Genomic DNA, 16,359 nt, shown 5'->3' on the forward strand with positions numbered 1-16,359 from the left:
GTACTTATAAGTCAATAAATTTTACTTATCATATAAACTTTACCTCATTCAAAATGAAAACTCTCATTGAGCTCTAAAATAATTTTAAATATATATTTAGTTGCGAGAGATGCACCCCATGAAGTACAATAATTTTTAATTACCTTAATGGGTTCTTTTTGAACGATTAAAAGAAATCTCATTCTTCTCTTACAAACATTGATAGGCACAAATATTCATGTGCAAAAAAAGTTCAGGTAATTTTTCTATAATCTTTTCTTTTCTTACACGCTAGGATTATATTCAAAGAAAATTATATTCCTTATTGTCATTATAATGAAGGATGCAATCTACTATGTCATTTGTATCTACTTATCAAATAATAGATGTACACCAACCACTATGTTAGTGCTTAATCACACGCCAATATGCCATCTATATTTTTTTTCTTTTTTTTAACAACTCTTTCTTTTTTTTTCATGCATTTTTTGTTGCTCTTGGTGTTTTAGAATGATACTTCTCACCACATGGATACAACAAATTCTAACATGTCCTAGACTTAGTATGACTTTTTGCCACATCAAGAAAAAATCTATTCATTAGAAAACTTCAAGCTCATTATCCTTGTCTTGACCTGCCACCAACTCCAATGAAGCGGGGTATCCTAATGTGTTTATGGAGAAATGGTGCCACACCAGCCATACTTCATTCCCAAAAAGGGTGATGACCATTATCCTTGTGGATTTTGCTGTGATCACTTCTATAAAAATTGAGAAACCTAGAAAAACATATATTTTGGTTTTGAGCTTCGAGGTTTTCTTATAAGGGTCTCACTTCTCTCATTTGTTTCTTGTTTAGTGGTTAGACTTAAAAAGATGTTTAATTTTTTAAGTTAGGTTAAAATAAAGATTTAGTTTAGAGTTAAACTTGATTAGATTAATATACTTAAAAATTGAATTAAATGGATCTAGTCTATTATAATAATTTATTAAAATAAGTGATCAGTCAACCTCATATCTAATCTTGCCCAACCCATTAACATATCTAATTGGTAACATTTTAATTGATCTCACAAAAGTAGAGAGATCTATGAACACATGGAAATGTACGTAAAAAAAATGTTTTGGTTAGAAGGTCAATTTGAATAGAGAAAAAAATATATATGAGACTTATTCAAACAACAGTAAAACAGTGCTGAAAGTGTTTTATATTTGTTTTAGTCTTTTAAATCTATTTCATGAGTTTAGCTCATGGTTTTGGAGTACTCCTCAGAGATATTGAAGAGGAAGATTTCTCTCTTCAACTTGTTCGTCAAATCATGTTTCTCTCTTTATTTAGACGAAGAAAAAGTAAATAAATTAAAAAGGAAAAAAGAACCTCATGCTTCTTTTTTTTTTTTAATAATAATATTATTCATATAGATTAAATTTGCATGATTGATTAAAGAGAGAATATTATAATGGGTTGCCATTATCTTTCGAGATTCTAACTTTGAGCTTTCTTAATCTCGATAACAACGGCTTGAAGATAGACAAATTATATAAATAAAGTAAATGATCATGTACATATATATATATATATATATACATGTATTTAATGCAAGAGACGTACTCCAAAAGAACTTCCACAGGAGTTTTTATGTGCAATTTCCATCTGGATTGTGGTAAAGTTGCAGTTGGCTTCAAGCAATGACAGTTATGAATGACAATTTATATATATATATATATATATATAACATCCGCACAACTAAAATTTTTAGCAATAAAAAGATTCTACAGGATATGATGGTAAAGTTGATATAACAATTTGAAGCAAAGCAAAATTCATTGATCTTCCATCTTCTGGCTCCTCCTTAGGCAGCGTGTTTAATAATTGCTCATACAAGCAAATTATATTAAGAAGTCATGGTTTACAAATTCAATTCAAAGATTGAAGATATCTGAGTATCAAAGGTTAAAAAGATGCAAAGATGAACCCTACAAATTACATACATAAAAAAGGAAAACAAAAACTAGGATTATACACATATACAGACAATTTTACCTTGGCAAGTTTGCGGTCGCAACAACACTTGTTTCCCATAGACTATCACAGAGTCATATCCAATGATAATCAAGTGTCACTCCAGTTATCATCATCTTCACCATAATCACTTCCAACAGCCTGACAAAAGGTATCCGTTATCAGTTTCATGGTGTTTTATTCAAGAAAATACAAAAACAAACCAATTGGGAAATAAGAGGCAAAGAGAAGAGGAAAAGAAACCTGGCGGATTGCATTTGCTTTCTCTAAAATTGCAGTGACGTTTGCATTTGTAGGGGGACCAGACGCACTGTTCGGCCTTGCTGCCACTGTACGTCTCAGGTTGAATGACTAAAAACAATATGGTGAAGAATAAATGACAAATTAGCCTAAATTAACGGCAGGATTGTCTTAATGTACTATCTACTCCAAACGATCAGACAGTAAAAAGAATTGGTGATGTCAAATAGACACTACAAAGGAAACAAGCTCCATCACTTGAGACATTCACATGCTAGGACCTTATTTATATGAACCACCGTTCCAAATTCCAAACAACCAGTATTTCTAGCAAAAGACTTATTCTGAATGAGCCGTAAGAGCAATGCCACAATAACAAAGAAGCAGAGATGGAACTTCTGCATCAAAAGAAGTGGCTGACAGATACAAAAATGATTTTTCATATTCAGTCTAAAGTAAACTGCTCACTTTTGTTCTGATTTGATGTAAGAAGTCTTCCTTCTCGTCCATCCCCTTGTCATTTGTAGCCTTGTTATTTCCTTTGCATCTCTTATGTTTCCACTGGTCAGCCTGCAACCAAAGAGATTAATATCAAGGTGGGAAATCCCCAAATGCGATTAACATATAAAAAGTTTTAAAAATTAAAAAATTTGTAAGAATACCTTGTTCTCTACTTTAGAAGCAGTTTCCTCCTGACTAGATTGTTTTTCATTCGCCTGGGATGGCTTTGGTTGCTGAGAGTCGGCAGATTCAAAAAGTTTCACATCAAATGTATGCTTAAGAGCATCTGGTAAAGTAAGATGTTTTCCTTCCAACGTATCTGAATGGGCTTTTGCCCACCATTCCACAGGAGGGAGAGGTGGTGGCAAAGGGGCATGCTCCATGGGATTTTGAAGTTTCATGAGATCCTTTGAATCAGAAGTGTCATTTGCTTCCATAGGTAATGCAGGAGTTACACTGTCGAAACTAGGAATGTCAAGTAAAGAAGCAGAGCAGGAAGGGTCCGCATCATCCTCAGTATAAAAACTTCTAAGTTCACTATCAACATGGCCATCATTGACTGTCTCCCCAACCTTCAGTGAGCTTGAGACAGATTCCATGGATGACATTCTACAAAAAGCATCATAGAGCTCCTGATCCTTGCTTTCAGAGGTTTCACCAGATCCCCACTGCTCAGAGTTCGACTTAGAGTAATGGCTGTGACAATCATCTGACATACAAGGAGATGATCTGCAGAAAGTGTCATCGTCAGAGTCGAAACCAATGTCATGCAGTGAAGTTGGAAGCTCCGGGACCAATTGAAAAGAAGGAAACATATCTCTAATGCTTTGAAGAGAATGACCTCCATCAGGAAATTTTAGCTTCAGTTTGGAAGTTTCAAAGTCATTTATTGGGTTGAAAGATATTTTCATATGTTCAAGTGGTGGAGAATCAGGAAGTGAGTCTAACGGAGGTCGAACACCGAACTCATTTTTGAAACTTGTCAGAATTCTTTGATATGAGATTCTGTGGTCCTCACTCTGCTCAATTACCTCAGTATTTAGAGTGCTCGAAGGATTAGATTCACCATCATGTGAAAGTGAAACTTTCCTACCAAAACCAGTCAAAAGTAATTTCTGCCCAAGACCTAAAACTCCAGATTGGTTTTTATCAGTCTCTGGCTTGGGTCCAACAGGCATAGTCCCTGGTGCCAATTTGCCGTTCAGGGACAAGGCAGCCCCATCAGCATGATAAAATATTTTGCCCTGCTCAGAATCACCAGAATTTTCAAGTTTGCCATCTAAATTAACTCCCAGAGAAGAATTCTTTTTGTTATTAGAGCTTGAAACTTTTTCAATGCTTTGAGAATTCTCAACCAACTTACCTGGTCTTTCCTTCTGTTCATTCGGATGACCACCTACCTCATTTTCACTTGTGGTCATTAAGTCTCTAATTAGAGAGTTTGGTGCAGCAAAATCTGGAGGTTTGGATGGCTCAAGTCCTAACAGGCCACCGTTAGTCCAGATTTTAATTGGTTGGACAGGGAAATTTTCTGGATGAGATTGAGGCTCACAGACAGTGCTGATAATCCTATTACCCAAAGTATTTTGTGAATCAGAAATTCTGGAGCCAGAGGATGATAATCGATTATCAGGGGAAACAGATTCTATTTTAGAACCATTGAAAACGTTATTGCTTCCACATAAATCAGTGCCTCGTGAATGATCTGAATCCAAGGATCTTCCAGAAATTTGCAGTATATGTTCATCAGCTAAATTCTCTGAAGAAACTGAGTCGGGCAAATGAGAGGACATTCCATCATTTGAAGGAATGTAGGATGTGGTATGAGATTCATTAATGAAACAAGGATGATCAGGACTATGTATCATATGCTTGTGCATTCCACGAGAAGGAGATTCATAAGTGGATTGATGATGATCAGGACTATTTTTGATTTGCTTGCATGTTCCATCTTCTATTCTTTCATTATCCAAATCACATGAAATCTGCTTAACTGGCTTTTTTCTGTACTCCACATCATTTTCAGATTCTGATTCAATAGTGTTAAGTGCATCCATGTAATTATCTGGTTCACTTTCAGGTTCATCAAGCTGATTCATATTTGTCATTGACTTTCTAGTATCTACATCACCAAACAACATATCCACACTTTGTGGGTTAACATCTTCCCGGTTCTGTGTATCTAGGCCAAGATTTATTTCAGGCAAATCCATAGATTCCTCTCTGTCACATTGTTGACCCTTGGACTCCACTATTTCTGCCTTCTCATCCCAACTAAAAGAAGGTGAACTGGGGAAACCTTGCTCTTGTTGCGGACTATAAGGAAAGTTATCATCTACAATCTGAGTTTTCTCCTCAGAAAAATCTGAAGCAAAGGTATCAATATGTTGTGTCAAACTAGAATAGGCTTCTTTAGGTATCTTTTCTTCCTGTTCTAGTGAAGAATTTAGATTGAAAACACAATCAATGTAGCCTGAACTACTTCTACCATCCAAAGAGTTTAAATGATCCCCTATATCAGACTTGAATGTCATGTCCACTGTGGACCCATTTTGAGAAGTCCGCCCACTGACAATTGGAGAAGTAAATTGCATCCTGCACAGTCAGATACATGGTACAGTTTATTTTTATCAAAATGATTGAGGATATGCATTGATTGAAGTACACAAGCATCTTCAATACCTGCTAGTGCGATTGGAGATGAATGCAGGACGTGAAAGTTCTTGATTTCGTCGTGATGATCTTTTTTTCTGTCCATTGTTGTTATTACAGAGAGAGAAGATATTATTAAGAGAGAGAGAGAGAGAGAGAGAGGATAAAGATGGAGGAAAGACATCCTCCGAACATACCGAAGAGGAAAATCTTAAGGGAAAAGAAAAGGAAAATGGAGCAGACATCAAGTTCAAATATTCTTCGATTCTTTTGCATAAATAAGAAAAACAACCCTTCCTTCCCCCCACCCCCCCTCCCCCAAGCCCAAAAAAAGTTTCTTTGCTCCTTATTTTTCACGTAATCCCTAGGGTAGGCGAAGAAAAACACCCGCAAAGCGGAAAAGGACAAACCCAAAACTGTCCAGACACAGCAAAACCTTATGTTAAGGATTAAACTGAGAAGTTATGATATCGAGTATTTCCCTATCAGTTAAGGACTTTGTGAGATAGATCAATAATGCTGATCAGCTATGATATGAAAACTGAATAATATTTAGGAAATAAGAAAAGAAGAAAAGATTTTATGTTGTGGCCGAAAGTGCAAATGAGAATATTGAGAAAGTTGATACCTTTATCAAAAAAGGAAAATGCATACCTTTGTTTTATGACTCCTCTTATCTTTCTGAACTTCGTCACAATCTGCTGCAGTCGAAACGCCTGAAGCACTTCTGAAGAATGCCGGATCAGAGTATCTCCTCAAACAAGAGCCCGGACCATTAGTGTCAAATCTGAGAGGTAAAGCAGAAGAATATTGATCAAAATAAATTGGTCAATAATTGGCCAATACCAATCATTTCTTTGAAAACACAGGCCACTGCCATACTTGTCAAGCAAATTCAATCGTGGAGGATCACGGCATTCCTCGTAGGAGTCCATGATAAATCGTGGCAAATCATTGCAGATAAAATGATTTTGTTCACTCCGTATACGAGGATGCCACTCATGACCTGCAAGGGAACTGCTCTTTATAAAGACTTGAAACTTCTGACAATCATACATGGAAATACAGTAGGGATACAAGAAAAACCTTCATACTGTTGATTACCACCATTTTTTTTTGGTTCATTATTTATTAAATGAAACAATGTATTGCCATGTTGCACTGTGGAAAAAAAAAAACATTCCTTACGGACACAGGAGTGGATCAGATAAAAAGTTGGTAAGTCTGGATCAGTTCTAGGTTGGTTTATCCTAAACTGCAATCCAAGTCAACTTTTCCAGAATATCAATAAATGTCATTTCAGCCCTCAGCAAAGTATTAAAACAATATATACATTCTGCTGTATGGATCTTTCTTCTGTAAATTTTGCTTTACCGACTACGGGTAACCATCAACTTATTTCTATTTGGTATTACTTCAGAACCCTCCTTAACCTACTCTGCTCTCATTCATTGGAGGATATACACATATTTGGTCAAATAATCCAATTCGAAGTTGTGTATTATAAATCAATAGAACTATGCTCTCAAAGGTCTGCAAAAACAGTTTCCATCACAACCATGTAAGGAAAGTATAAAATGCATAGTAGGTGGCCATAGAGACCACAAATTATATCCATAATCATGTTCTTTTAATGTAATCTTAACACCAAATTTCTCTGAATATACAATATTCTTGTTTTCTTGTATTTCCATTTCTGTTTTAGCCTTTAGGAATTTTTTTTGAAATAACATAAGCCTTTAGGAATTATTTAGGAATAAAGCAAAATAAGGATTTAAGTAATTCGAGAATAGATAAGGAGTTTAGGTTTAATAAGGATTGGTTAGATCCGACCAATTGGGAAACCAATACAACGGTCTCCCTTTATAAGTAAGCTATTTGATCAATTAGTAATGTCAAACAAAAAGATCTTAATGTATCTAACTCTAAGATATCAGGTTTTCTCCGATAAGCCCTAACCATAGGCTGTCAGGGCCAAAAATCCAACAAGCAAGCTTCAAAATTGCTGACTTCAAGGCAGCAGGCTATCGACTAGATACAAGACTTGGGACCAAAACATTAGGATAACTTGTAAAAGAACTGAAAACAAATTTATTACATAGCTAATGAGGAAAACAACATTCTACAAGAGTTCATTAACTGTGCCATAAGAAGTGGAAGTGGAAGTGGAAGTGGAAGTGGAAATGGGAGAGACCATTCCATTTGGGTGCTATAAACTAAGAAAGGTCAAGAACATCACAGTGTTGGACACCATTACCAACAAAGATAATTTTTTATGCTTTTCACAACCTATTTAACATGGACATTTATACAGGATATCCAAATGGATGAATGTAAATCCAACTAACAGCATGATATCCAGAGTATTTATGTGAGGTACAACCACAAGAACCATACCAGCTGTGTAAGCAAAATGTACATGACTAGTTTGGGCCAGCACAGCCTTCTCAAGAGGAGGAAGAGCAGCTTCAATGTGTTCCACACGGATCACCAATTTATGACTTCTAGAAGCTGTATTCATCACTTGCTCTTGTAAGCCATGGAAGACTTCTGCTGCAAATCTACATGTTAAAGATACCACCTATTAGGATAGTTCAGAACTATTTGCATACAAGAAGCAAGTAAAAACAAGGAGTTATAAAGATAAGTAAGTAAACAAAAAGATTTTAGAAAGTGTGACAAGAGTGCATATTAAGTGTAACTAGGGTAAAATATATATTAATAAAATATCTACATGTGTAATTAATTGTGTGTTTCTTTTTATTGTTCATGAGAATATGTATATGTAGGGTGATAAAACACACAACATGTGATTCTTGCACATGGTATAAGAGCTCTAGGTTAAAAAAAACTCTAACTCTACTGCAAACCCTAATCAGTTTTTCATTACTGAAATAAGAAAAATCCTAAAGGGCAAGCTTTTATAGCGCGCCACTGCAACAACCACCATCATCACTGGCCTTCATAGCTGTAAAATCCCTAGGTGCAAAGCCCACTGTCACGCACCATAAGCACCCAGACGCTACAATAGCTGCAGCACCACTAAACTGTGTGCCCAGAACAGCCGTTGCTCCCTACAGCCACAAGCCAGTTGCGCAAATGAGACCAGCAGTGCAACCACTCAACAGGGTGCCCACGACCACACGTTACCCCTATACGACCCACGTCTATTGCCTACCCCAGCCACCACTTGCAGCAGTTCCTCCAACCACTGTCCTTGATATCTCCTCCTTTCCAGCCACAACAAATGATGCATATCACCTACTGAACCAGCCTTCATTGCTTGAATTTTCCCGACCATGTTAGAAGTAACCTCACAGGTCACTGGTATTAACCCTAAAATGAAAACTTTACAATCAATCGCAGAATTCCAATCAATTCATGCCACCTATCGCCTGAATGAAAAAAATTACCTAAATTAGTCACAACTAATTCAGACAATCCTCAAAAGAAAAGGAAACTCAGCCTTATTCTAGGCACTAGTCCAAAACCGAGAGATTCATAATTTGATGTCTGGGATGAATAAGATTTAGTGATAATAGTTTGGCTCTGAAATTTAGTGTTGTCAGATATAAGCAACACTTGTACGTTTCTACTAACTGCTAAAAAAGTTTGGAACACAGTTAGATGAACTTATTCCAGAATCAAAGATATGGGCTCAGACCTACGATCTAACAATAAAAACTTGGTATGCAAAGCAAGAAAGCAGACAAGTTAGAGAATATGTTAACCTACTGAAGAATTGGTCGCAAAAACTAAATCAATATTGCTGCCTCACTATTTATTGCAACAAAAAATGCAGCTACCCTCCTGAATTTTGTAGAAAAGGATAGGACATAACAATTCATGGCTAACTTAAATGCAGAATTTGACCAGGTGAGTTCAAATATTAGGGAAAGAAGACAATGCTCTCAAGGTATGAAGTTTTTTCATTGTAGTCCCAAAAGAAAGTAGGAGAGGGTTTACACTACAACCGCCCTCCATCAAAAGCTCAGAAATGACAACTAAAAGTTTCAGACAATTCCAACAGATGAAGGAGTCAAGTCACACCGAGAAAAAATGCTAGAAACTTCATGAGAAGCCTAACATCTCCAGTAAAGGTTGGGGTACAAGAACAATTCCTCAAGATCTCAATGATAGGCACATATGACCAATCAACAAGGGGAAGAGTAGACTACCCATCACAGTGACTTTAAGGCAGATATTGAGCATCTAAGGACTCGACCAACTCTCCAGAAGAATCCAAATGTACAGGTCTATTAGCACATTTAGGTGCATTTTCTATCTCTCATGATTTAAATGTCTCATATAAACATTTTAAACTGTCCTAAATTTTAAATTCAGGAGTCACAAACCACATGACCAACTCCTCTAAATATTTTAGTACCTATTTCCCATGTCCCAACAATAAGAAAATCATTACTGTAGGTGGTTCCCTTATCATAGTAGCAAGAGTTGGAAACATAAACCTCAGTCATCAATTTACTCTTACTAATATAACCTATGTTCTCAAATTAGGCACAAATCTAATATCAATAACCAAATTATCATATAACCTAAATTGTAAAGTAATTTTATTTTCTTCTCAGTGTGAATTTTAGGATCAAAACTCAAGGAAAATGGTTGGACATATTGAGACTCGAAAAGGGTTATACTCCCAGGATACATCTGAGATGCCACATACCACTCTCTCAACCAACTCCTTAGAGAAGATATGGTTATACTACTGAAGATTAGGATACTCTCCTTCCTCTGTCCTTAAGATTATATTTCCTTCTTAATTTAAAAATAGACTACTAGGTGTGTTGACTGCCACCTATCTCATAAATAGGTTACCATCAAAGGTGTTAAAATTTTACCTTCTTTCCTGATGTAAGAGTTAAAAACAACCTTACCTCGAGAGTCTTTGAGTATGTTACGTATGTTCACAAACATCAATCTTAAAGGAGGAAACATGACCCAAGGTCCATCAAGTGTGTGTTTGTGGGGTACTCACCCATGCAGAATAGATACAAATGTTACCAGTTTTCCATCCAAAAATGTTATATATCCACTGATATTGCATTTGTAGAGAAACTTATCTTCAAGTGTAGATTATATTGCAAGATAAGGAAAATTTATTCTTGTTTGATATTCCCCTACCCTCAAACACTATACTCTCTCAAATAACCAAAACACCAGAAAGCCTGAGTCCAAAAAATGAACTTGAACCCATAATATCATAAAACCAAAATGCACAAAATGAACCGGAACCTATAACACCAGAAAACCAAAATCCACATCTCCTAACCTTACAAGACCCACGATTTTCTCAAGTGTACTTAAGAAGAGAAGACATGAACTTCGATCCAAAGCAGGTTCAAGCATTTGAGTGAGGTACATGAAATGAGATAAACTGATTCCCTAGAGGTTGATCCTCTTTACTTTCTCATTTCTCTTCCTCACATGTTTCCACTGGCATAGCTATTTTTACTTTACACTAATACCCCAAAGAGTATTTTTCCCCACATCTGTAGCAAAGGTTGTTCCTCCTCAATTCTATATGATTTGAATCCCTTAAGAGTGCTACTTCTTGAAAATTTTGAATTTTGAAGAAATTTTCAATGATGGAAATGCTTTGTTTCGAAGAAAAAAATACTTTCTTTCGAAGAAATTGTAGAGTGCTTCAGCTTATTGTGATGCTTGATGGCATCTACTGCTTGTTCTTGTTACAAGACCAACTTAAATACTTGAATCAAGATCCGCGACCTGTGCATCCTCACTGTTGGTCTAAGTTCCTTCTTCATACCACTTATAAAACTAGAAATAAAATATTTTTAGAAATTTTAAACTTTTTAGTTAATAGTTGGACCTCATTTCTTCAAAATTTCCTTAATATTGTAGGACAGTATCTTCTTGAATCAACTTATTAAATTCCTCCACAATGTTGACTCCAGCTAATCCTCTAAACCTTCTATGCAATTCCACATCAAAATTTTCTCATTCAAGCATACTAGGGTCATTTGCTAACCCATGGAACCAAATTTCTGTCTTATCTGCACGGTATATTGAAATTGTTTCCACTTTACTATTTTACTATTTTATCGCATCTTCTAATTTATGTTCTATTTTTTGCAATCAAAGTCAGGAATTTCAATTTTTGGAGAAGGAATTCCTACTTGGTTACCCTTTTGGTTTGAGCTGTCAACCCTTATTTATTTGGTTATAGGGTTTGGTAAAATTCCTCTATCAATATTTAAATAAAGGCAGAGGGACTTACTCGAGTAGTTGTTTCACCTATCTGTGCACTATCTTACAAGAGTTCAATGAGTCTTTTCAATTACTAGCTGAACATCGTATCTGATTTATAATGGCTCAGGTTTGCTGCTGAGATTCATATATTTCGAACCTAAAATATAAAAGTTGTTTCTCCACCTCATGCATATTTTCCTCCTAAGTGGGTATCTTTTGAGGTTTGGACACTACGTCTTTGCCCTTATTTTTAACTATAGCCACGAAACTTGCAAGAGTTTCTTCAGAATTAACGTGCTTTGATACCAAGTTGTTAGATCTCAGCCTTGACATTTAATTTTCCAAAACCGAAAATTTGGATAAATATTAAATTTTAAATAACTATAGTAGAATTTAGAAAGCGAGAATTAATTTTGAGAGTTCTCGAAAGAAGAAAATAATAGACAGAGAATATTAGTGAGAGACTGAGAGAGAGAGAGAGAGAGAGAGAGAGAGAGAGAGAGAGACTTTATAGAGAGAGAGACCAAAGAGAGAAAAATAGATTATTTGAGATTCATTTCAAGAAAATTATATTCTTCTTTCATTTTATAATCCTTTATTTGTATACACAAAATGGTACATGAAAATCCTTTATTTGAGATGGAGACACTAGAGGAACAAATATCTATATCTCAAGAAAGGACATCTCTGCCACCCCTGGCCAACACCCTCTTTCAACCATTGTTCACAACAATAAAATATAGAAAAAGAAATGAAATTGAGCTTATTTGAAGAAAATAATATCTTTTTTTTTAAACAAATTTAAAGAAAATAATATCATCCCCTAATTTATATGAGAATACTGAATAGCTAGGAATCATATAATTTATCTGTGAACTGCAAAGATGATACAATCCAGAAACATGAAGGGATTTCTGCAGTTAAAGTTACCAGGTCAATAATACATGTCATAAATAGCTTAAGGTTAAATATCTGTTCTGAATCTCTAAGTATACATTCCCTATGCATTTTGCCTTCCTACTGCATGCTAGGAGCTTCTTTAGCACTAGAACCTTTTTCAAGAGGTGAAATAAAAACAATAGAAGAAAGAAAACAACACCATAACCAAAGATCAAAACTTGCATTTGAATTCAGCTTGCTATCCAAACAAGCTCAATGCTGCAGCTCCCTAGCATATTCGCAATTAAAACCTTTCATTCTTGCATATTTAGGAAGTAAACTAATCAGATTGAAACCAAGGAAGAAGGTTAAAACATCACATGTCCATTGTAAAACCTTAAAATCCCATCAAGAGGCATTAAGCATTTCATCATAAAACACTAGCCTTAGGCCAGCAGCACGAACTACCGAAAATTTAACAAGCCAACCATTTGATGATGGACATATTGTTATGTAACATTAACAATAGATACTGTTAAAGCATAAGTCCTTTATCGTGAAAGATAGAATTTCCCAACTACACTTATACCAACTAGAAACGATCAATTGCTATGAGTAAAACTGTATAACATCATTTCAAATGCTACAAAAGCCAGACAGAGAAAATTCCAAGTCAGGATGCTTTACAGCAAACAAAATATGTAGCTGAATGCATGGAGCTGAACAAAGAACAGATTCGTGGTTAGGAGAATGGTAGCTATTTTGCACAGGTTTTCATCAACAGCCTTTACGTAGAAATGTCACCAATAATAAGAGTGACTTCAACAAATGAAATTTCAAATTGGCTCGGGAGAGAGGAATGAAGCATTTTCTTTCAGCTTATCACCATACAGCAACTCTGAAGTGACAATCACCAGTAAAAGTAAAAACCATAAGGCCAAAAATGCATTTCAACAAAGAATTTCAAAGTCTCAATATGTAGAAGCTGCCCTAGAACACCTCCAATGGTAAAGCAACTTTAAATAAATGACTAGTTGGGAAATGTACTAGATAAATAAGAAGGAGATTGCCCAAGTACGTAGGCTCAAGATCTTTTCACCAATTATAGAAATCAGAATTCACATTGAAGCATTAGCGTGTGAGCTATCTCACTCTGCCTCCATCTAATTATGTCTTAGTAACTTCAGCATTAAAAAAATGAAACAAAAAAACTTCAAACTGTTTCAGATGACTCAGAGGAACTAGATAAATTTATTCTCTGCTTCGCTTTTCTTAGAAACATAAAGAAACTAAAATGAAAGTTTAGAACCTTACAAGACAAGAAATTTCCTGTCATACGAACTTACTACAAAATAACCCAGAGATTGAGAAAAAAAAAACAGTAAAGCATCAAACTCAATCTTTCCCAACACCTTCCCACTCTCACAATCAAGCATATAGTATTAAACAGAAGAAAAGAAAGAAAAAAACATCCATAACCACATAAATACACAGAAAAAGAATTGCAAAAAAAAAAAAGAATGCATACTCCGCCAGATCGCCTAATTGGCGCAAGATCCCCACGAGGCCAGCCACGGCGACGCCATCAAGCACGGCTTTGGGATCTTCCCTGTTAACCTCCGTGTAAAGCTGAGGTTGGGCGAGGCTGTACTGGTTCCTAACTTGAAACCTGACCAACGGCATTTCTATCTCCCTCTCTCTTTCACCGCTGAGAGCAGTATCGATAGAGAGTAATCATAACAGTAAAGGCATAGTAATAACAGTACAGCACAGCAAAAATCCAGGTTATGAAGAAAGAAGAAGAATAACCTATACCAAAATGTTTCGTTTTTCGCCTCTGTAGGTATATGGAGAGAGAGAGAGAGAGAGAGTAGGTGAAGAAGATTGGAGCAGCTTAACTGCCCAGTGATATAAATTTGGTGAAGCTTCAGCCCGGAAACAGACAGAGAGAGAAGAACATTGCCTACGCCAGAAGCCATTCCTCTATCTACAGCGTATAATTGTCTGTGCATTTGAAATTACTAAGATACCCTTCATACTTCGATTAATTACCAGGTTATCCCTTCATTCGTTTTAAATAGGTTCGTGTGAAATGACCAAATTGGGCTTCTGTGAATTGTCAGAGAGAGATAAGAATAGCAACGTGGTTGCCATATTACACTGGGATTTTAAATTAAAAATGTTTTTTTAATATAAAGTAATTTTTTTTTTTGTATTGGACAAAAGTCCACTATATTATTTTTAATCAATAAAAAAAAATTATGATGTAAAAGTTATCAACTAAAATTATAACAATGTAATTAAATTTTATGTAAACTCAAATTTTATAATATTTTAATTAAAATTTTAGAATTATTTCAAAAATTACCTCATTTTAAGGTTAAAAAATAATAACATGAAAATTAGTGAACGACGTTTTTTTCTTTTTCAATGTTATTTCATTAATATTTTTTTTTTAATCCGTAAAAGAAATATTAACAAAGAAATTGATACTTGAAAATGTTGAAAATGTGAATATAAAACATTTATGAAGACACTAACTTCTCTTTTATTTCTTGAAGTGCGATAGAAATGGAAATGACAACAAAATAAATTTAAAATGAATTTTATTAAATTAAATTTAATCTATTTTTTATAAAAAATAAATTTGAACTTAAAACTTTTTTCCAACTATATAGATTATTTAATTTAAATTCAATCCAATTATTTTGTCTGCCTATTTCGTTAACCAGCAGATCTGTGTAGACATTTAATTTTTTTTTAATTAAAAAAAAAACAAGAAGCATTTAAATTATCTTTTAAAAAATAATATCTTATATATCTCGTTAGATTGTTATTTCATGCAATTTAATTTACAGTCTTATTTATTTTTACTTTATAATGATATATTTATCTTCTTTCTTAAAAATAAAAAATACCAAATTTAAATTAAACACACACACCAAAAAAAAAAAAAGTTATCTCTACTGAAAATATTAATTTAATTTAAAATTCTGTGACATTATGGGGACCCAATTGATGTGAACTACATTAAGAAAAATAATGTTGTAATCTAATCTAAGAAATAAAAGTGTAGAGCACGATTAGAAGCGTTCTAGAATCAAAGACAGTAATAAAACCAATTAAAATTTTTAAACTAGCTAGTGATAAATTGAAGGTAATTACCTTATTATTGTGAAATTAAAATTAAGATGTTAATGACTTAATATAATTACATTATTTAATTATTACTTTGACGTAGATTCTGTCAATTAATACAAAATAATTAATAAAGTAAAAAGTAATGATATTATTTAAATAAATTAATAGAAAGTAAAAAGCTCTTATGATATTAATTAAATGATGCTCATTTAATCGCTAGTAGCACTTCAATGATCTTCTATTGTGGGAAAAAAGAGAAATAAATAAATATTTATATTTATATATATATATATATATTAGGTTCGTAGCTCGATATAATTAATTAATTAATTAAGTTAAAGGAGATATTAATGTAAGTAAGATAATTAGGCGACAGACCCAGTACGTTGTTGGATCAAAACATGCATGCTACTATAATCATGTCTCACACCCTCATCGAGTCTCCTTATAAATTAAGCCTATAATACAATTTGTAGAATTAAATAATTATGTTGGAATTAAAAACCAGTTTAATTATTAGATCCAAACAGCTCCCTATCTTCTATAAATTTTATAATATAGTTTAGGTTCAAATAGATGAGTAATTAATATAAGCTAATTCAATGGTGTCATTTAATTAATTCGTAGATCCCTATGGTCAGTTTAGTATAATATTAATTAATCAAGACTGGTGGTTTGAAGCTGTCTTAATTAAATGCCAGAGACTGATTAATT

The 16,359-nt window shown here is 34.2% G+C and overlaps 1 protein-coding gene across 2 annotated transcripts; it reads right to left on the reverse strand.

Moving 5' to 3' along the window:
• Window positions 1-1,784: 1,784 nt before the first annotated feature.
• Window positions 1,785-14,475, reverse strand: WAVE2 (SCAR family protein). Of its 2 annotated transcripts, XM_022051910.2 has the most exons (10): window positions 14,320-14,475; window positions 14,033-14,212; window positions 7,792-7,955; window positions 6,277-6,400; window positions 6,049-6,181; window positions 5,425-5,492; window positions 2,904-5,337; window positions 2,710-2,811; window positions 2,245-2,352; window positions 1,785-2,142 (listed from the first exon to the last, which is right to left on the reverse strand). In XM_022051910.2, exons 2-10 carry the CDS (start codon window positions 14,185-14,187, stop codon window positions 2,092-2,094), a joined length of 3,339 nt encoding a protein of 1,112 aa, XP_021907602.2. In that variant the 5' UTR covers window positions 14,188-14,212; window positions 14,320-14,475; the 3' UTR covers window positions 1,785-2,091. The 2 variants fall into 2 exon arrangements, with proteins under 2 accessions (XP_021907602.2, XP_021907604.2); XM_022051912.2 differs by lacking the exons at window positions 14,033-14,212; window positions 14,320-14,475 and having other exon boundaries at window positions 6,277-6,411; window positions 7,792-7,932.
• Window positions 14,476-16,359: the final 1,884 nt, after the last annotated feature.

The sequence above is a fragment of the Carica papaya genome, chromosome 7 (genome assembly GCF_054855325.1).
Source record: "Carica papaya isolate Zhongbai chromosome 7, ASM5485532v1, whole genome shotgun sequence".
In the NCBI taxonomy this organism is placed as follows: domain Eukaryota; kingdom Viridiplantae; phylum Streptophyta; class Magnoliopsida; order Brassicales; family Caricaceae; genus Carica; species Carica papaya.